This window comes from Columba livia, chromosome 1 (assembly GCF_036013475.1).
Source record: "Columba livia isolate bColLiv1 breed racing homer chromosome 1, bColLiv1.pat.W.v2, whole genome shotgun sequence".
Taxonomy (NCBI): Eukaryota; Metazoa; Chordata; class Aves; order Columbiformes; family Columbidae; genus Columba; species Columba livia.
Window position 1 is genome coordinate 150,580,846 of NC_088602.1, and position 20,592 is coordinate 150,601,437.

Genomic DNA, 20,592 nt, shown 5'->3' on the forward strand with positions numbered 1-20,592 from the left:
TAAGGAAGAAGCTAAAAGGTGCTGTTGAAGACACTTAATTTCCTTCAGCAAGAAAAACCCAGCTCCAGTGAGGTCACTGGAAAAATTATAATTTGCAAACTCCCCACCACCCCTTGGAGTCAGGACTCTGCCTTTTAATCTCTCAGTGCTTGTGAAGAAGGCAGCAGCTGACAATCTAGTTTTCCTTTTAACTGTGTTTTTACTAGTTTTTGCTAGGGAATCAGCATGTAGTTGCCTTGCCAAGACCATTTCAGGCACTTTCTTCAACCATCAGCTTCCCTGATCCCCATTCTTCTGGTCTTAACTTCACTCTCAGGTCCCTCTTTTCCTACAGCACAAATTCCCTCTCTTTCCCTGCTTACCTTAGAGAACAGATTGAAGCATCCAAGGCGACTCACAATGCAGTAAACTTCTGGGAGACGCTTCCCTTTTCCACTGGGCTTTCAAGACAAAGGCAAATACACACACAACAAACACCAAGAAAATGTCAGAGTTATAACTACTGCAAAGATAGATTGGTCTCTTAGTTCTGCAGCACACTGCTGGCTCAGAAACTGCCAGACATTTGACAGCATGCTCCTGATGACAATACCTTAAGTCTGGCTCAAACCCTGGTACACTAGAAACAGTGGGGAGAAATGGGCACATCCACAGTACAATCCCAGCCTTCCAAAGCCAAAAGACTAAGGCAGGGCAGACTGCTCTACACAGACAACTCTGAGCCTAGAGGACCAGCACAGCTGGTTACTGTTTAGTAACTATCTAAACCTTAGTAACTATCTAAACCTAAGGGAGACAAACCCAGTCTTCAGCTTAGTGGTGAAACAACAGTTCATGGACATAATGTTAAGTGCCGGTATAAGGAAAAGGTAAAAGAGCTACACCTGGAGTAGTGGATGGTACTCAGAGAAGGACTTTGGCACTAAGCAGAGCAGAGGGGAGCAAAGCTGCTCTGCTGTCATTCTTTCTTTACATACGGAAAGACAAGAGCAGCAGCTTTCCACTTTCCAGAATGGGTGCTAGTAATACCAATCCCACAGAAGGCTGCATCTCTAAGAAAAGAAAAAAACCAAACAGGGATAAATACCAGCAGCCTCCTACAGTATCCAAATCGCCTGCTTCCATCTTCTCCCGTCAGGACAAATGAGAATGTCTCACTGCAGAAAGAGAAACCATCACCCACATTAGAAGTCTCTGACGTACAAACCAAATAAACCCACAATATTTTTGTGTTTCCAATACACCCTTCTCAGGGCTCTTCCTGATTTCCTACCATAATAGCTCTCATATTTAACGATCTTGATATAAAAGTCTGTTTCTCGTGAGTCAGGATACAAAATCCAGTACTTACCTGGCAAACTGATGGATAGGGGCCCAGTCCTTTGCATCAGGGAAGCAAAACTGGGGAATAGCTTTCAACTGGTCTTCTGCCTCGCGCATGAATTTGAACGAGCGCTCAAGCTAGGAGAACAGAAAGAAGGAATGTTTCCAATTAGTCATGTGGGGATGGAATGACTTCAAATATTTTTCTTGTGACAAATGAAGAGGTGATGACAGAGGCTAAGCTTCTGCCTGGAAGATATTAAAATTTCTATGATTCTGGCTCACCTAATCTTTAGATATGTTAAAGTAACTCTGTGTCCCCAATTCCACCAAGCTCTGCATCCACCTACCCCTGCTATATTGTGCCTTTAATCTGGAACACACCTTGCAGCAAGCAGTCAGAGAATTCAAGTTTGAGGGGACCTTTGGTTACAATCCCATTTACAAACATGCTGTCACACTGGCTCTGTGCTTCTCCCATTCCTTGTTCCCCATTTTGAGCTAGACTATCAGTGAAAGCTGTGCCTTCCCTTTAAGAACACGTCTTCTCCCAAGTGTCAGTTTTCTTTACAGAGAAAGGGGGGAGAGAGGTAACAGCTACATAAAAGTCACAGCCATGGGCAGGAGAAGATGTAAATCAGCTGCTCTTTCAATGTGACAGTTCTCAGCGGGTGACCGCAGACCCTCTATCTTCAGTCTCACTGAACACTGACATAGCAGAGACGTTACTGACATAACATGCAGTCCACAGAGAAGCTGTGGCTTTTCCAGCTGTGGAAGTGCCCCACATAATGTAAGACATGTCAACCAGACCTTCCCAACAGGCACCACACCTTCAATGGGAACTGCTGGGTGACCTCAGGGACGTAGGCAGCCCCAGCCTGCTTCTTGTGCAGTGACACCACGACGAAGTACTCAAACAGCTGCCTCTCTTGATATTCGATCAAGTCCCGTTCCAAGGTTTGGTACCGTGGGGTTTGCTTCAGGCGAGATTTCACATGTACCAGGCGCTGGCTGTGAGCTACGAGGAAAAAGATTAGAGATTGTGGCTTTGTCTAGCTCTGTGCACAGAGTATCAACAGCACTTTGCAGAGACTTAAGAATAAACTCAAAACCACCTCACTGCATTCACTTTGTCAGTGGCTGAGTAAGAGGTGGGAATCATTTGGAAGCTGCACTAAAAGTACTGACAGAGATGAGATGTAATCTTGTGAGCGCCATCACCCTGAAGAGCTTTGGCAGCAGAAGGATTACATGGATGGCTTTTACAGCTGAAGACAACCCAAACTGAGATCCATATGGGACATGGTGTAACAGATAATGTCTGGGCGTTCATCCTAACACTCATTTCTGCATCTTTCAAAGCCAGCACAGTTATGTGATTGATCACCTTTGTTCAGAACAGGCTGTGAGTAGCAATCCCCATGGTTTTACAAGACCAGCACTTGGGTCAGGCTAAGGCTCCACTGGCTGAGTAACACTGGGGACTCCCAGCTTCAGTAAGGCAGGCTGGGCTATAGACCAACAACAAAAAAACGTGAAAAGAGGTGCAAGTGAAAAAGGCTGGCTCGTGCCAGTCCTTCCTGTGCCAAAAACTAATCTCTGAGCACCATGTTTCTACAAGTTCACCCAAGACAATGGGAAAACAAGAAAAACTGCCTAGCAAGCTGTAACTGCAACACACATGAGCTGTGGGACAATAAACATTCCAGCATGGAAAGTAATGAAAAGCTGCCTGCTGAGAAGAGACCAGATTTTCTAAGACCACCCCCCTGCTTTGTTTTACAGTCACATCCCAAATTAAATCTCCATGATGTCTCCCTTACCCTTACTACAAAAGAAAGAATTAACTACAAGCAGAGACTATAGCACATTCTCAGAACTCTGTTTTTTGTGAATGTGGGTGGCAATACAACATTTTGACAGAAGCAACAACCACAGGGATGCTGCGGGAACTCCAAATACATAAGATGTCTGCTTGGGAGACAGCACTTCCTGAAAGATACTAATATACTTCAGGACAGACTCTTGGCCTTTTGTCTGGTAAAGTTGTGCCACTCATGGACTATTCCAGACAACATCATTTAAAGCAATCTTGAAGTGCCTCTTAAAGCAGAGAGTGTAACAATCCCCAGGCAGTTAAAGCCCTGGAAAGTTGCCTTAGACTCCTTTCTCTCAACACCTATTATGCTGTTTGCTCTAAGGCTGTAATTCTTCAAAAGCTTTCAGAAGTGGTTTCTGTTTTACCAAGGACTTCGAAAGGAGCAGTGTCACAGCAATGCTGAGTGCTTCTGAAAAGCTCGCTCAAGCTCTGAGTTGTTTATATTCTGTGCAACCTACTAAAGATACCAGGATTGTACTGTGGTCATTATGGCAGGGTTTGTCTTTGAAAATTTTTCCTTCCCAAGAGTCAGCACTTATGGCTCTGACATACAGTCTGATGATTGTCGTCTGATGATTTACTGTGTCTCAGATGAAGTACAGTGACTTGCTAGGCAGAGGTAACTGGCTGGGGTGTTTGGCCTGTTAAGTAAAACACACAAAATCAAAAGTCCTACATAAAAGAGACCTGCTGAATTATCTCACTTTCTTATTTAAAAATAGGGAAGCCGACAGTTCAACAAGGCATAAAGCAAAATACAGGTGTAGCTAGAGCAAACAGCAGGTGCCACAGCTCCTGTTCTCAGTTATGTAGACTTGCACAGTCACACAGATCCAGATATGGATCTGGGTATTGTTCAGAGTCCAGTGCTGTTGGATCTGAGGTGACTTCACATGATCTTCATCATCTCCTCTATAGACAGTACCTAATTGCAGTTGTATAGATCTTACAGAGAAACACAGGATGATGCTCGTGATTCACTATGGCAACCAGTAACAGACAAGAGTTTGAGTCTTCCTGGCCATATCCACACTGTCTTTCTCAGCTACATCTGAACATGGACTACATTTTACAACATCACATTTCAAGACAGTTGTGAATGTAATTTCTGTTCATTCTGGGCACAAACCCTCTCTCCCTGCCTCCAGGCTAGCCTGAGAACCTGTCAAAAGGTAGGTGGTGTCAGTGATTTTCAGCTTGATCTGCTAACACAGCAGTGCAGATAAAAGATTTCCCGATGCAGAGAAGAGCAAGATCATACAGTAGTTCTTGTGTGGGAAGCTTTGCTCACAAGAGGGAACTTAGACTGAGCTTCCTGTTCTAAAAACTTAGCTAAAAGAGGGTAAAGACGACCAGCGCTGAACACAATGTACTGTGGTTGACACAGAGCCCACGTGCTGCTTATGCCTGTCTTTTTGGCTTGGGAACTGACCCATTACCCAGATCAGGTGTGCATGTGAGTCAGGAAACTTTGGAATATGAGGGAGTTTCCATCTCGCATCCTAATCCTGCCAGGACTTTCAATTTGCCACAAATTCCCAAAAGATAGTAATGCCACCAGGATGTCACAGGGTTAATTACCAGTACAAGGAGGTTCGGAAGCATATTATAGAGACCACTATACCATATCACCCTACTGGAGTGAAGCATGTGATGCAGCACCTTATCCCAACTCAGCCAACACAGAAGAGTTTAACTAGCAATAGATCATACAGTGCAATGCTGTTTTCCTAGCTAGCTGTTCTGGCTGGTGGGTTTTCTCCCTTAGCAAATGTTTTCTGAACACCCTGTCCCATGCAGTGCTGCCTCTGTCAGCCTAGTCACATGTTTGTGACTGTGCCCTTAGAAAAACCTCATTGTATCTCCACAGTGTCCAAACCCTCTGCTAGGAAAGGCAGTGCAGAGAGCTTTGGTAGGAATTGGAATAGATGTTTGGTTTTGGACTTCTGTAGTCCTCTGCCCACGGATTTTCTTCTGCAGTATTGAGATCTTTGTTTTGTCACTGTGTTCCAAGTGGAAACAAGCTCTTTCTCCAAAAGCAGAACATACAGAAGCAATCTTGACCCAGGATCTCGGAGCAGAGTTTATCAGGAGCCATTTGCTCTCTTCACACACTTGCCTTACCTTTCAGCTTCTCTTCAGTATCACTGTCTGATTCACTGTTTTCATCTGTAACTAGGAAAAAAGAAAGGAGAAGACAAAGTAAGTAAAGCCTGTCTATAACTTTGTGCTTCTTATCACTGGCATGAGAAAGCCAGGCCTGGCAACTTCAGGGTGGAGAGAGCACAGATCCCAAGGGCCTTGTTCTTTTCAAGGGTGCACATACCCACAGGCATTTAGCTTACTAACCCTGGTATCTTCTCATTCATTCAGAGAATTAAAAATAATAATAATAATTTAGAAAAAAAATAAATAAATCAATTTTGCACAGCCAGAAGAGTTGTGTAAAGAATAAAATGCCAGAGCAGAGTTTTATCCAAATCTGTATAAGCACAACACTGAAGCAAAATACTGATTAATATGCAGTAGTTTTCAGGTTAAGGGATAAAAACAAGCAAACAAAAAAACCAATTGCCAGACCGAATCAGTCTATATGGTCCAATAGCCTGTTTCTGTCAGCACTGCTTTAGATGCTTCAGAGGCGGGTATAAAAAAATGATGTAGAGACAAGTCTGGGATGCATCCCCTGAAGGTTCATATAAACACACTCATCCACCCTGTGGGTGTAAATCCTATATAAAATAGGATAAAGAGCAACAAGTAATTGTGGGAAACAAATAGAGCTGGCGGTCCCTTTTCTTTTTGGAAAACAGGTTTTTTTTTATATATATATATAAAAAATACTACGTTGAAAAGACATAATTTTAAGTTTTACAGAGAAGAGATGTTTAAAAATAATTGCTCTGAAGTACCTGAACACTTCTGGCAAGTTGTCAATTGACAGTGGGAGGTTGAAAGTCTCAATTTTGATATGATGGAGATGGTCCTACAGTCAAGTCTAGAAACTGATTGCTAGCTGAGGCTATTTGTTTATTGGAATGCTGAAGTAACCAGGACTGTTTCAAAATCTACTGTCTTCCATTGGACAGTTCATTTAAGTGACACATTCCCGCAAAATATTTTGATCTCGACAAATCAGAGGTTTTGGACAGAAAATTCCTCTCCAAAGCTTCCAGCCTGTTCCAGAAATAAACATCAAAAAGGGGGAACATTTTTGGTGTGACCGATAGGGTTATCATGTAAAGCCGTGGAATGAAAATGAATCAAGAAAAAAACGTTCCATTTTAACGAACATCTTTTGGGCAGAGGAACAGCTATTATCTTCCTAAAAAGAGTGGAAGCCCCAACTCAATCTCACTCTGGACTGGAAGAAGCACTGGAAGACATCACATAAATCACTAAGCCAGCCTAAACTCAAAGACAAGTCCTCAAAAAGTCTTGTGTGTACAATGATGCAGAGTTCCTTTACCTTTCCCTGAATTGCTTTCTGTAGACTGTGATAGTCTCTTGACACGTTTCTTTCCCCTTCGTGCCTCATAAATGGCATTGATTTTCAACACGAGCTGCTCAGCAAACACACAAACAAACAAGGTTATTTTCCTCCCCAGGCAAGAACGTAAGTTAGAATTTCATGCAAAGTGTTCTGTTTCCCAACCCCGGCCATACTGAAACTCCTGACTTGGCGGCTCAGAACTGACATTTACCATCATCTGCCTTGCACAGCAACAGGCACCTGTGCTGCCAATGGCCGCGATCACTCTGGTACAGCAGCAACTCAGTCATGCTGGCACGGCAGGAGCCCAAGGTAACAAGCCCTGAAGAAAGGCCAGGCCTTAAGGCTCTTCCACACTGTGTAGCCATATGAGGTCACTGGTGTCCACCTGCACCTCTCCATACGATGGCCCATGCTCCAGGGAGCACCAGAGGGTTCCTTGGGAACCTGTCCTGGTCTGCAGGTTTGAAAGCAGAAAATTGGCTGGAGGATGAGCTGTGGGATGTGTAGAAAAGCCTTCATACCAAGCATGAGGGAAACACGTCACACAAGGAATGCTGATGAAATCAGGATGGCTGGGAGCCAATGATGCTGAAGTACTTTGTACTAGTGGTTTTCTTTGTAAATCCTTTAATTCCTGGCCTCCCAGCTGACCAGGAGAGAGGACATTTCAGGGTTGGGAATGGCTGGGCTTAGCGGCTCATTCAGTGCCTCTGGTCTTCCTATCCATCCCTGGAGAAGAGAGGAATTGCAGAAGGACCAAGCCAGCCTTCCCTGTGTCTTCTAGAGCAGAGCTGCCCCCTTATCAAGGTTCTAGGCAGGAGCAGCAGTGCATGGCCACAGCATTCAGAGTTATTCTAGAAGGTCTGTGATCCCTGCACCCATGTTCTGAGGGCTCAAGATAAAACAGGCCCACCACACACTTGGTCAGGGAACCCTGAATCCAAATATTTACGTGAGCAGCAGGCTGCTCTGATGTGGAAGTCCAGCCTCCACCCAGCCACCGCAGCTTAAGTCTCAGGTTGATCTTGCCATTGACACAGAAAATGCCAGTTCTGAGCTTGCTCTTGCAATACTGCTCAGTGGCACTGCCTGGTAAATATATACTTGTAATCTTCCCTTCAGCTGGCATAAAAGTATGTGTGAGCACACAGATAGAGCTCAGGCACATGCACAGATGTGTAGGCATACTGGGAAAGAAAACCCTAGACATCTGTAGTCCTTGGCTCATTCCTGAAGAACTGAGGTATACAGAGAGGCCATTCAAAATCAGATACACAAACATTAACATAGATCTGACAACCAAAAAACAAAGAAGATACACAAACACATCCCTTTTTCCCCAAATGAAAATTGTGGGTTCAGAAAAAAACCACCACAGGCAGTCCCTGGTAGCCTCTGCTTGTCCTGCAAAGACTGGGATAAGCAACTGTGTTTTTATAACTGTGTTTTTGAAACATTCATTAGATAGACTGTTGCCAAACCTCATTTGGACTGAATATACTTCCTGCTAGGTCTGAAAGAAAATAAAATTGAAACAGAGTCATGCTCTATCCAAATACGAGGTAGGAAACATTGCTCTAGAAAATGCTCATGATTACAGACAATTCATTTTGCCACTGAAACATCAGTATTTTCATTGTTCACCTACAGTTGTACCCTACCTTGAATTAGAAACAGCCAATGCATAAGTCAGACCTAGTAAAAACCAACAGATTGCCAGGAGGTAACAACAACACAGCATACAGACAATTTCTGACTCTCATACCCACGAAGCAAAGAAGGAAATATGATGGGGTCTGTCACTGTTTTTTTTTCCCGACAAACTTCAACATTTATCCAAAAATTAAAATGCCTTTTTAAAAATTATTATTATTTTATCTCTCTTGACAATCATGATTTCTCAGATCGAAAAATAACTTCTTCAAAACTTGCAGAGATGTTTGTCAGCCTGCTCCTTTAGGCAGAAGGGAGGTTAAACACAAGTCAAGTGCCAGGACAACAAGCTATATTGCAGGGATGTCATGCTGGAAACTAAAGAAAACATTCTCTCATACTCACATTCCTTCCTGGAAGAAGACAAGCAAAAGATAGAAAGCCCTTGATTTACCTTGGGAATCTTCCTTCTCCTCTTGCCATTCTGAGGATCTCCCAAGGAGAAGAAGGTGTCATCTGGACTGCTGGGGGTTGAGGGAGGGCTGATTTTGGATGGTGACCCAGTCCCATCACGGCTCAGCTTCCGTATGTCTGGCAGTTTGAAACTCCGCCGCTCTGAGTTTTGTCGGAAAAAAATGGGCTTGGAAAGCAACTGGAAATGGAGGAGAAGGAACAAATTAACACATCACATCACATCACATCACGTACCTTTGCTTCACTGCTAACGTTATCATGGTGGTAAATCCAGTGGGGTGGGCGCAGCTGGCAAAACAGAGCTGAGAACGCTGATTTCCAGATTTCTGCACAAGCAAGGAACCCACTAGGCTAGACCAGGACTATCTTGACCAGCAATTTAATCATCCCATATTAATTCAAGACCATAATGCAATCTCAGGGGTTGGCCAAGAAGCCTTACTTCAATGTGAAAAACAATCTCCCGAGGACTTTTGTAATCCAGAGACTGGGACTGTAAACAGGACGAGACCAACAAACCAGCCAACCACAAGCATTTAGGATAAGGAACAGCCAGCCAGGAGGAACACAGAAGCAGTGAGGCCAGACAAAAAGCACTGTCCCTTTAGCAGTAGACAGGACTAAATATTTCAGAAGAGGGTACAAGAAATGCCATGACAGACAATTATGGAGACTGGTTTCCTTCTAAGCTCATTAGCAAGTTCAGAGGGACCACAACAGTAGATATTCAACTACCAGAGTAGAGTTCCTAAATTCCCTGATCAAAAACACCATCAGAGAAGCAGAAAGCTCAGCTCCAGGTAAAGAAGGGCAAACCACTTGTCACCAGAAAGATGCTCAACAAGAACTGGTTTTGCCCCCTCCTACAGAATTTTCTTGCAGTTATAGCAAAGTTAATTCGCACCTTTGGTGGGCACTGTATCTGCACTCCCAGAGGAGGTAGCTACATGGCACTAAATGATGTGGGGGAAGAGGTATCCAAGCTAATTCTGAAAAAGTCACAGCAGCCCTGTAGCCAAGGCAGCAGAATGGTCTGGCTCCATCAACAGACACTCAGCAGAGTTATTAGCCAGACCAATTAATTCATTCGGGTTAGCTCAGGTGTCTCTGGATGGTTTGGCAGAAGATACTCAACTCACAGAAATGCTCACCACCCACAGAGAAGTCACATGTTAAAATGAGGCTGGGAAGAGCCTTTGCACTGAAAAATCTCATCCTGCACCAGTGATATAAGCTACTACTGAAATTCTGTCCAAACCCATTCCCCATCGGTCTCTAGTCTGGGCAGGCTCTTCAGCGCGGTTTGTGCTGCAGCTGCAAATCTGTTAGTTGCCAAGAGAGCTGCAGTACTTCTTTTCTGACTGATGCAGATCATGGCTTATAGATGTCAAAGCACTGTGGTGTAACATAATTACTCCTGTTCAGCTCTTTATTAAGTGTCTTCTGCTGGGAACCATACTTATGGTGAAAAGCATCCTTGTGTAACTCTGCAGCCCCCTTTTGATAGCAGAGGTGGGAAATCACAGAGCACAGGCGATTGCAAAGCTCTTTGAAGCAAATCAACTTCATCCCAACACTCATATATAGATCCCTGCTGCTCTAGACCTAACTAGCAACAAGAATGAATTGAGAATCATTGAACAATCTTCACTTTTAAGTGTTGGATTATTGAAAGAAACCTCAGTTGCTGATTAAGCTGTTTGGAAAAGAGCAACATGTGAAGAAACACTGCACATCAGCCTTCTGAAAACACTGTGTAACGGCTCTAATAATAGCTACAACTTGGAGAGCATGGGAAAACCCTTTGGTCAGGGAAAAAGTGTTTAGATCCCTTCTATCCGCTCTGAACCCAGTTGTTGTCAAGATGACTTCTGCTGACACATTGCCCCTGCTGTTCCAGGCTTGGACTATCTAAACAGACAACAGGAACCAACCAAGACTGCTCGGGAGGCTGAGAGCAGGGCTGGCCGGGGTAAGCCCTGAGCTCTGAGCAAGAGGTGCAGACCAATGTTTTACTACTTCTTCTGGTTTCACTGCCAAGGAGGAAAACAGCACCAGGCTGTGACCTGTGCTGCTGGTGGGGACACCCTTTTGGTATTGGCTTCTTAACCAGGGGCTTGGCATTGCATTGCTTACCAGTAACGATTCTCTTCAAGGAAACAGAAAAAGAGCTTTTAAACTAAAAGAGGGGAGATTCAGGCTAGACATGAGAAAGACATTTTTTACAATGAAGGTGGTGAAACCCTGTCCCATGTTGCCCAGAGAGGTGGTAGATGCCCCATCCCTGGAGACGTTCAAGGCCGGGCTGGACAGGGCTCTGAGCAACCTGATCTAGTTGAAGGTGTCCCTGCTCATGGCAGGGGGGTTGGACTAGATGACTTTTGAAGGTCTCTTCCAACCCAAACTGTTCTATGATTCTATGATAAGGGAGGGGTCTGCAGAGGCATCTTGGCATCAGCACAGGCAGACTGCGTACTGCTCACTGACACTGAGCCAAGACCACTGCAGGGCTTGGTTACTCAAGAACTTAAATGCCCTCTTTGAGGGGAGGAAGACCTTTTTTACACTATAGTAGCAACACATCTTCCCCTCTACTAGGGGAAGGTAGTCCTTGGGTGAAAAAAAGTGAAAGTCAACAAACCATTTGCATAAGGGGATACTGGGTTGGTTTTTTTCTTTACCTTCTTAAAGGGCAATAAACCCCCTCTCATCACACTGTACTCTGTGGTAAAAGACAAAAAGGAAAAAACCCTGACATGATGAAAGCCATTAGCAAAACTTCACTTTTTCCATGCAGGTCCTGGATTTCACCCAAAAACCTTCTGAAGCAGGAGAGGTGGCCACTTGAATCTAAGTACCTTAGTGGGAGTCCCGGGTACAGAAGAGGTGGGGGATGCCGGGAAGGTCAGGACACATTTCTTCCCCAAACAGCGGCTGTTGGTCTCAATGTCTTCATAAGGGTTTTCCTTCGATGGTGGATCTGCAGCAAAAAGCCATAAGCAAGAGGTTTTAAGTGCAGAACATCCTCGAGGTTTGCCATGAAAATCTGTTTGGGGATCTGCTGGCCTTCTCCCACCTCCCACGTCAGACATAAAAACCTGTTCTCAAGCATTCCTGCAATTGCTTCATTCTCTCCATAGCCCTACAAGTCCAGCTGCTTGCTGGACAATGTCCAAACCCTGACACTGACATATGCAACCATAGGAACATATCACACATACTACAGATGGAAAAGACTCAACGAGTCCTCAAGTTCATTTCCCTGTCTTCGGAGGAGCTGTGAGTTTTTCATGCACACCAGTCCATAATTATATTTCCTTCCTTCCAGTCTTCTGCTTAGAGTTGTCCAAATTAAATTGTAAGCTGAAGGCCAGCATAAAAGTCCTCTCTCCTCTGTGTAAAACCCATGTTTAGGGGGATCTCTGGTCATCATTCAGTTGGGGATGAAGCGAGGCACTGCTCTTGGCCTGACCCTGCAGAAACATTCAATCTACTCTCTGAACATGGATGTCTATCACACAACACAGGTTTTCAAACACATCTCCCAGTCATGGATGCCTCAGTCCCACATGCCCCACTTTAGAGAGAGGGAAGGATTCACTTCACCTAACCCAGGCCGTCCAAAGGCAGAAGGCTCTAAGCCTGAAGGACGGGAGGGGGTCTGGGAAGGCCACCTCTCAAGTAACATTCAGCTCATTCTTACCTAGGATCCCCTGAAAAACACAAGGCTTGAATGACCACACAGAGAGGTGAACCTTGCCACTGATTCTGGAGATGAGGCACACAACTAATCCCAATTTTAAACACACAAAATTACATGTAATGAACTTCTTACATCCCCACTGTTCAGCAGTGCTGGGAAATGCAAACATAAGTGTGCATGTCTTACACACACTTAGACACCTACAAGTCTATGGGGCCAGATGGCATCCATTCAAGGGCACTGAGGGAGCTGGTGGAGGTGCTCACCAAGCCACTTTCCATTATTTCTCAGCAGTTCTGGGTAATCAGAGAGGTCTCAATTGACTGAAAGTTGGCGAACATGATTCCCATCTACAAGAAGGATCATAAGGAGGATCTGAGGAATTACAGGCCTGTCAGTCTGACAGGGAAGGTCATGGAACAAATAATCCTGAGTGACATCGCATGGCACATACAAGACGACCAAGCAATCAGGCCCAGTCAGCATGGGATTATGAAAGGCAGCTCCTGCTTGACCAACCCGGTCTCCTTCTATGACAAGGTGACCCGCTTAGTGGATGAGGAAAAGGCTGTGGATATTGTGTGCTTAGACTTCAGTAAAGCCTTTGACGCTGTATCCCACAGCATTCTCCTGGAGAAGCTGGCAGCTCACGGCCTGGATGGGTGTACTCTGCGATGGGTAAAGAATTGGCTGGAGGGCTGGGCCCAAAGAGTTGTGGTGAACGCAATCAAATCCAGCTGGTGGCTGGTTGCAAGTGGTGTTCCCAAGGGCTCAATATGGGGCCAGTTCTGCTTAATCTCTTTATCAAGGACTGGGACAAGGGCATTAAGTGCACCATCAGTAAGTTTGCAGATGACACCAAGTTGGGTGGGTGTGTTGATCTGCTGGAGGGTAGGATGGCCATACAGAGGGATCTGGACCAGATGGATCAATGGGCTGAGGCAAATTGTATTAGGTTCTACAAGGCCAAGTGTTAGGTCCTGCACTTGGGTCACAACAGCCCCAGGCAGCGCTAAAGGCTCAGGGAAGAGTGGCTGGAAAGCTGCCTGGTGCAAAAGGGTGGGCTGATTGACAACTGGCTGAACATGAGCCAGCAGTGTGCCCAGGTGGCCAAAAAGGCCAACAGCATCCTGGCTTGTGTCAGGAATAGTGTGGCCAGCAGGACCAGGGCAGTTATTGTCACCTGTACTCAGCACTGGTGAGGCTGCACCTCAAATCCTGTGTTCAGTTTTGGGCCCCTCACTACAAGAAAGACATTGAGGAGCTGGAGAGAGTTCAGAGGAGTGCAACGAGACTGGTGAGGGGCCTGTAGCACAAGTCTGACGAGGAGCAGCTAAGGGAACGGGGACTGTCTAGCCTGGAGGAGAGGAGGCTGAGGGGAGACCTTATCGCTGTCTACAACTACCTGAAAGGAAGCTGTAGCATGGAGGGTGTTGGTCTCTTCTCCCAAGTAGCAAGTGATAGGACAAGAGGAAATGGCTTCAAGTTGCACCAGGGGAAGTTTAGATTGGATATGTGGAAAAATTTCTTCACAGAGAGGGTTGTGAAGCACTGGAACAGGCTGCCCAGGGAAGTGGTTGAGTCACCACCCCTGGAGTAGTTTAAAAGACCCATAGATGAGATTCTTAGGGACATGGTTTAGAGACAGAGTAGGTTAATGGTTGGACTCAATGATCTTGAGGGTCTCCTTCCAACCAAAAGGATTCTATGATTCTAAGTGTGTTCAAAAAGAACACACAACTCTGAAAAAGCAGGCTGTGACACCTCCATCAGAGCACCTAAGAAACCAATGACAAAGGCTTAGCCCAAATATCTGCACAGGCAGACTATTTGTTATGAGATTTCTCTCTTCGTTGCCATCATTTCATGCCATCCCAGTGGACTTGAAGCAACTGCCGTTCTCTTATTGTCGCGTAATGCTTGGCTGAAAGCAAAGACTGGAGGTCAGTGATGCTGCAGGCCTCTGGAGCAGGGACTGGTAAAGGCTGTAGGATCTGTCCAAGTGCTGCACTCCTACCTGCCTGCCCTGCTGGGGCTGGAGTGCAGCTGAAGGACAAGGACAAGAAACCCGAGTCTTATCCAAAACTCTCTTTCAGCTGTGCCTTGATGATAGCCAGCACTACAGTGGTGGATCTGAATTCCCCAAGGAGGAGATGGTTAAGCATGTGTGATACCAGCACAGCAAATCCACGAGAACATTTTGTCAGCAAAGATGCTCCTGTCCCTGAAAGTGTCTCCACTTTCTAATTCCAGTGGCACACTTCACTACTGAAAATATACTTCAGCTGTCACATAACTGGGCAGACTGGAGAAAAAAGAACAAGCGTGGGTTCTGTTGACTACCCCATCTTCAGTCTGCTCAGTGGCATGTCCAGCTAGCCTCAGTCTGGAAGAAAGAACATAATTTCCCCCTTTTTGATGAATAAACCTTGTCATCCATCTGCCCAATGAAATTTCCAATATTCCAGGTAAGCAATAGCAAATGGGTAAAAAGACAGTGCATGAAGGGAATCTGTGTGTTTTACTGGGAAATGGAACGGTTCTCCTACCAACAGCTGAACCTTCCATAAGTCATGCATATGAATGTGGGGTGTATGTCTGTGCTTGCATGCCCTGATGGATGCACATGACGATCTGTGGGTCAGCACTAGTGTCCTGCAGCTGAAGTCTTGGTTCCCCCTTCATTGGTGTTGTTTTCACATGTTGATTATGTTTTGTGGACCATACCCAGCTGTGGTCTTGTGGAAAACAAAACAAAAGCTTTTTTTGAGTTATCCCTGTCCACCCTTTTTTCCAAGCTTCCATGGTAACACCACCAGGCCTGCAGGAACCAATTAAAGATCACTGGATCTGGGCAAAGCCTAAACAGGCAGCAAGAAAACAAAAAACCAAACATGCCCTATTAGCTGACAATTACCCATAACTTTGTTTTCTTTTAATCTTTGCAACTAAAAGCTGACAGGGAGAGGAATTTCAGGCTGATATTTGAGTTCAATGCAAGCTTGGGACACTGGGGTGTACTTGTGTTTGAATAGATGGATTTGTCTACACAGGCAGTCTGTAATGCTATCCATGTTATTCCAGCTGACAAGGTGACCCTTAGTCAGTGGATTCTGAGACCTCCCACTATGCCCCAAAACATAAAAACCCCAGCGGCTGCTCAGGCACTCCCCATTCCTTTCGTCCCCCAAGTAAAAGGCAGAAAAAGGCAAACACAAGCCCCTTAGCTCCACAAATGAGGCCAATAGCTTCAAAATGTCAAAAAGGACAGATTGGTATCACCTTGTCTCCCATCAGTCTCAAAGGAACACGATCCCTTTGAGAGATCTTTCTCATCAAGTATGATCAGATGTTTTTCACATCAGAATAATAATGCTTTGCCTGCTCCTGAGAAAGCACAGCTCTCCCCATGCCAAACAACACAGATCACCTTTGTAAGATTACAAAGCTATTTTCTTCCTATTCTGCTAAACTCAGAGAGGTTTACACAGCTCCAGCCTACAGTTACTAAAGCTTCCTGAGGCTTTTTCGAGGGCATTTTATGTTCCATAAAAGGCCATCTAACTGACAATGTTAAAAAACACTACATGAATTGAGAGTATTACAGGAAACAATGATTGAGATGGCATTGATCTGCTACCAAAGTTAAAGACCAAAATAAAACTCAGTTTCAAAGATTGCAGGACCCAGTTTCTTAATTTCAATGGTACCTGGGTGCACACACAATCCTATTTCTGAACTGTGGAATTGACTTTGAGGCTATGTTTTCAAACTGTTCGCACTATCTCAGCGTTGACAAGCTTACCACAACAGGCAGACCAGAGCTGTGAGAATTAACCCACAAGACAAAAGGAAGATAGGGGAGAGATGCCAGCAAAAAATGAAAGCTGGTTCCCACAGGCCTCAGCTTCATCTTTGAAGCTGATGAGTTTTGAAACATCCCACCCATTTTTCTTGTTACTTGCCAATAATCTCTGTAAAATGTGTCTTGGTTTGTATCTGGATAATAAACATACTCTATTCAGCAACTCTGGTGAGTGTTTGTTGACCACGAGTCTTCTCAGTTACTCAGCATTACCAGTTAAATCCCTCCCCTGTCCAAAGCTCCTACCCAGTATGTCCTGTCCAAAGCTCCTACCCAGGATGTCTTCATAGACGTTCTCCTCAGATAAAGTGCGTGTGAGGGCCAGCTTGGTCTGCGCATACCAGTCCACCCGGCCATTCTCAGATGATGACTGCAGCAAGTCTTCAAACTCATACGACTTCCTGCACCATTGACGGGAGGGGAGAAGGGACAAAGAGGAGAGCAATACAGTTAACCAGCATTTAGAACCAAATAATGGCTAAGACACTTCTCCAACACGCCAGAGAGTTGGCAAAATGAATTACTGATAAGAGAATGTTTCACAGCCTCATCCTATATAAAGCATGAGAAAGTAACACTGAGATCAGTTGTTTTATCAGCCACACAAATAAGGGCATTTTGAGGATGCCATGGATAATCTGGGTTGTTATGGTAATAGCACACTGTGAAGATGCATGTATTAAATGGCACATCCTGCAACATGGCACAGAACCTTGGGCCATAAGAGGTCCCATTCACAGCACAGATCCCACCCTCGGCAGGAATGGAGGGGCCCAAAAATCAGCTCTCTTTGAGCAGTACAGGAAAGCAATACTCACCTGCAGGATGGTAGAAAGGGTAAAAATAATTAAGTGTGCTCCACTAACAAACCTGGAAAGTTTTGATTTCCTTCCTGCACCCAAGTCAGGAATTTTTAGGTGACAGTTTATGCAGAGGGCATTAGAAACAGCTCTGCATTTTATGCTCCCCACCCCAAAACTGTGTGACTATCGTGTAGGAGGGGAGAAAAGGCAAGAAAGCACTCCGGAAGAATATAAACACATCAGAACTGGTTAAAGGAACAGTAAAAATGCTGCGCTAGAGTCTAGAGATTATTATTCCAGACCCTGTTTCAGACCAGCTGTAGTCATTTTGTAATTAAATAGATTTTCTGCTAAAACAAACAAACAAACCAACCAACCAACCCACCCAACAAAATCCTCAATCCTGACTTTGCATGCTAAGCCATGTAATACAGTGACCTTAAGGTGCAAATCTGCCATGACTTATCCCTTCACAGTTATCCTGTGAAGCTGGGTTGGCCACTCATATGTTCTCAGAGAGATGACTGAGTGCTGGTTATGGCCAGCAAGGTGACCAGGGAAGATGTGTCTCTCCCAGAGAGATATGGGAAAGCAGGACTCCATCGTCAAGACCAACACCTTTGTGAAACACAGCCTGAGTACCTGTGGTCAGCGTTGTTCTTGTGCTTCCCGCTCCAGAGCCTCCTGCTAACAGCTGATGGAGGAGGAGAAGAAGGAAGAGGAGGAGGAGGAATGGATGGCAGAGGGGGTAAGTTTCTTTTATTCCTGGCTGCTGGCACCCAGTCCTCTTCTCCCTCATGTTTGAAAGTCCGTCGGGGCTTTGGTAGGGGGTTGATGAAAGGTTTTCTCTCTGGCACCCCTGGCTCTGTGTACACGTTCTCCACCGTGCAGTCCTTGGATTTCACACGAGAAGTTCTTATCTCTTCTAAAGTCCCAAAAATTGGCTCACTCATTTCAGAGTCTAAGCCAAGAAGTCTTTTGTTGAGTTCAGCCCCACATATGCTCTCATGGCTCTCGGAAGCACTGTGTCTTTGTGCTTGTCCTTGTGCCTTCTCTTGCAAGCACTGTGGGGAGTAGTAAGTACCAGGCAACTGTGGCTGCAGCTCTGCTGAGCCTTCTTTCAAAGCCTGCTCTAGCTTCTTGACCTGACTAAGCACTGAAAGATTCTCTTTCTGGACCTCCCACTTCCCACCTCTCACGTCCTTGCATTTTCCAGGGCTGGACTCCATTCCCCCATCCCTTTTGCTTTCCCCCTTTCGCTCTGCTGCCTGCCCTGTGCCTTTCGGAGTTCCTGCTTTCTGCTCATTCTCTTTGCCTGTCCGTTTACACTCCATTTCCCGGTTCATAAGTCTCTTGGCCTCCACTTTCTGAGTCACCAGTGCTTCCCCACTCATCTTCTCAGTTACACAGGGCATCTTGTGCTCCTCTTTAAATCCCTGCTCCTCCTCTCTGCGAGGGGCAGACTGTGTTTCCTTTTTCCCTTCCCATTCTGAAATTTTGTCCTTGATGCTGAAGGACTTATTCCTCAAGCCAATTTTTCCAGGTGACTGTATATTCTGAGTGCCTCCTATCTGTCTCCTGATGATTTTGCTGTTTTCTTTAACATTCAGATCCACAGATGGGTCATTGATGATCATTTTGGAACTAAGCATGTTCTGCTGAAAGCACTCTAGCCTTGGATCCAGCATCAAGTTCTCCAAGGCTCCCAGTGGGTTCTTCACCACAGAAGAAACTGGTTCAGCTTCAGATGTTAAGCCTAGAGTGACAGAGGCACCTTCAGAACATCTCTCACTCAACAATCCACACAAATGTCTTTCTAATTCCTTCACAGCGGCTGTATCGTTTTTATCTGCAAGCTTGATCCTACACACCAAAGACAAAAAGAAAAGAAACATTCACCGCCCTTGGTCTAGTCCATCAGCACCACAAGCCCTACTCATAAAGCTGATAACAGCAGACCATGCTCAGACCAAGCACTTGAGACATGAGCTTACGGGGACGGACACTCAGGGAATGGCCCTTACGGCCAGAACACAATATTCTCCTCTTGTTATGAGTAGGACAGAGTTTGAAATTAAACCTTACTTCGTAGCAGAAGTAGGTGGCAGGTGAGAGAGGTATTTTTTGCACCACAGACATGCTGATATCAATGAGAGGTTCACCTACATTTTTGTGTGTGTGTGTTTAAAAGTTCAGTAGTGGTTTGGACACTGCCAGTGCATTAAGTAGGTCCATTGCAAATAAATCCAAAACGGACCATTTGCAAACAATACCAAAAATGCTGCTGTTAAACAGAGGAGAAATCATGTGATCCAGTTGGCATTCTTCTAGTGCCTGCTCCAAGGATCTCTCTTGATCTGCCCAAATGCTCCCCAAATGCGTATTAATGCACAAAGCCTGCACTCTTATTACATTGCTATGGCCCTGCCATTCCAGGCCACACACGGGCTTGGACTCCCACGCACCGTTCCTTCAGCCTAGAGCACACCAAACACCAGATTGAACATTCTTACGGCAAAAGATTAAACGTCTTCACTGGTTGAGTCCAAACTGCAACAAAAATCTCTAATACTAGGGATTTTGAAGTGTGTGATATCACAATATCAATATTTTGTTATTTTATCAATACCATAAAGTTCCAGCTAAACAGACAGGCATTTCAACACAAAATGTTTCTGAACCAAAGCACTTAGGGGTCTTTGGGGTTTGCCTGGGCTTGGGAAGGAGCACCAGGACAACACAATGCAGTTAGTGGCATGAAAATCCCTCTCATTAGTTCTATTTAACCATGATCCCAACACTGAGATTCAACTCGGGAAATTATTCTATTAACTTAAATATATCGACTGTGCCTCTGCCAGACCTTAGCACACTTGTAAGAGCATCCATGTGGACACCCTGCGTGCTGGCAGGCCTTGAGCTTTGTCCTAATGTTAAGCAAAGCTGGCAGCCATTGCAGACTCAGTTGTAGTGCAAATTGAGTCTGGAATTGTTTCTGAGCAGAAATAGGACCTGAGAGAGATACTGCTCTTCCCTGGCCTCACAGATATTTAACTTCTGGCTGCCTCAGTGACAACACCAGGCTTTGGTTAAGAGCTGGCGCTGTGAACACCATGGCCTTTCCCAGGGAGCAGGGCAACGCAGTGCCACTGGTGGCTGCACTGCACAGTAGTGGGACACTGGGAAAAATCTGCAATGGATGGGGACAGTAGGGCTTGTCTGAAGAGTCCATGAAGTCTACAACATTGAAGATTTCAAGCGTAGACAAGGCAAACATTGACAAGGACGTCGTGGGTACAAATGATCTTGCCTTGGGACAGATCTCTTCCAGCACTGTGAGTCTAGGACATTATCAGTCCAACTGGATGCTAAAATGCAGAGTGTTACAGTGCT

General features: G+C 45.1%; 1 protein-coding gene across 8 annotated transcripts in view; it reads right to left on the reverse strand.

Moving 5' to 3' along the window:
• Positions 1–20,592, reverse strand: part of DENND2A (DENN domain containing 2A) — a 66,206-nt gene that overhangs the window by 17,262 nt on the left and 28,352 nt on the right. For 5 of the 8 annotated variants that reach the window (XM_065038217.1, XM_065038223.1, XM_065038195.1 and 2 more), the window contains exons 3-12: positions 17,842–19,062; positions 16,670–16,797; positions 11,687–11,808; positions 8,809–9,006; positions 6,675–6,768; positions 5,330–5,380; positions 2,157–2,344; positions 1,352–1,461; positions 1,088–1,157; positions 363–440 (exon numbers count right to left, since the gene is read on the reverse strand). In XM_065038217.1, the coding sequence (XP_064894289.1) occupies positions 363–440; positions 1,088–1,157; positions 1,352–1,461; positions 2,157–2,344; positions 5,330–5,380; positions 6,675–6,768; positions 8,809–9,006; positions 11,687–11,808; positions 16,670–16,797; positions 17,842–19,062 (2,260 nt within the window). Of the gene's footprint in view, positions 1–362; positions 441–1,087; positions 1,158–1,351; positions 1,462–2,156; positions 2,345–5,329; positions 5,381–6,674; positions 6,769–8,808; positions 9,007–11,686; positions 11,809–16,642; positions 16,798–17,841; positions 19,063–20,592 lie in introns of all 8 variants that reach the window. The other 3 variants (XR_010467513.1, XM_065038183.1, XM_065038194.1) reach the window with 1 other exon arrangement.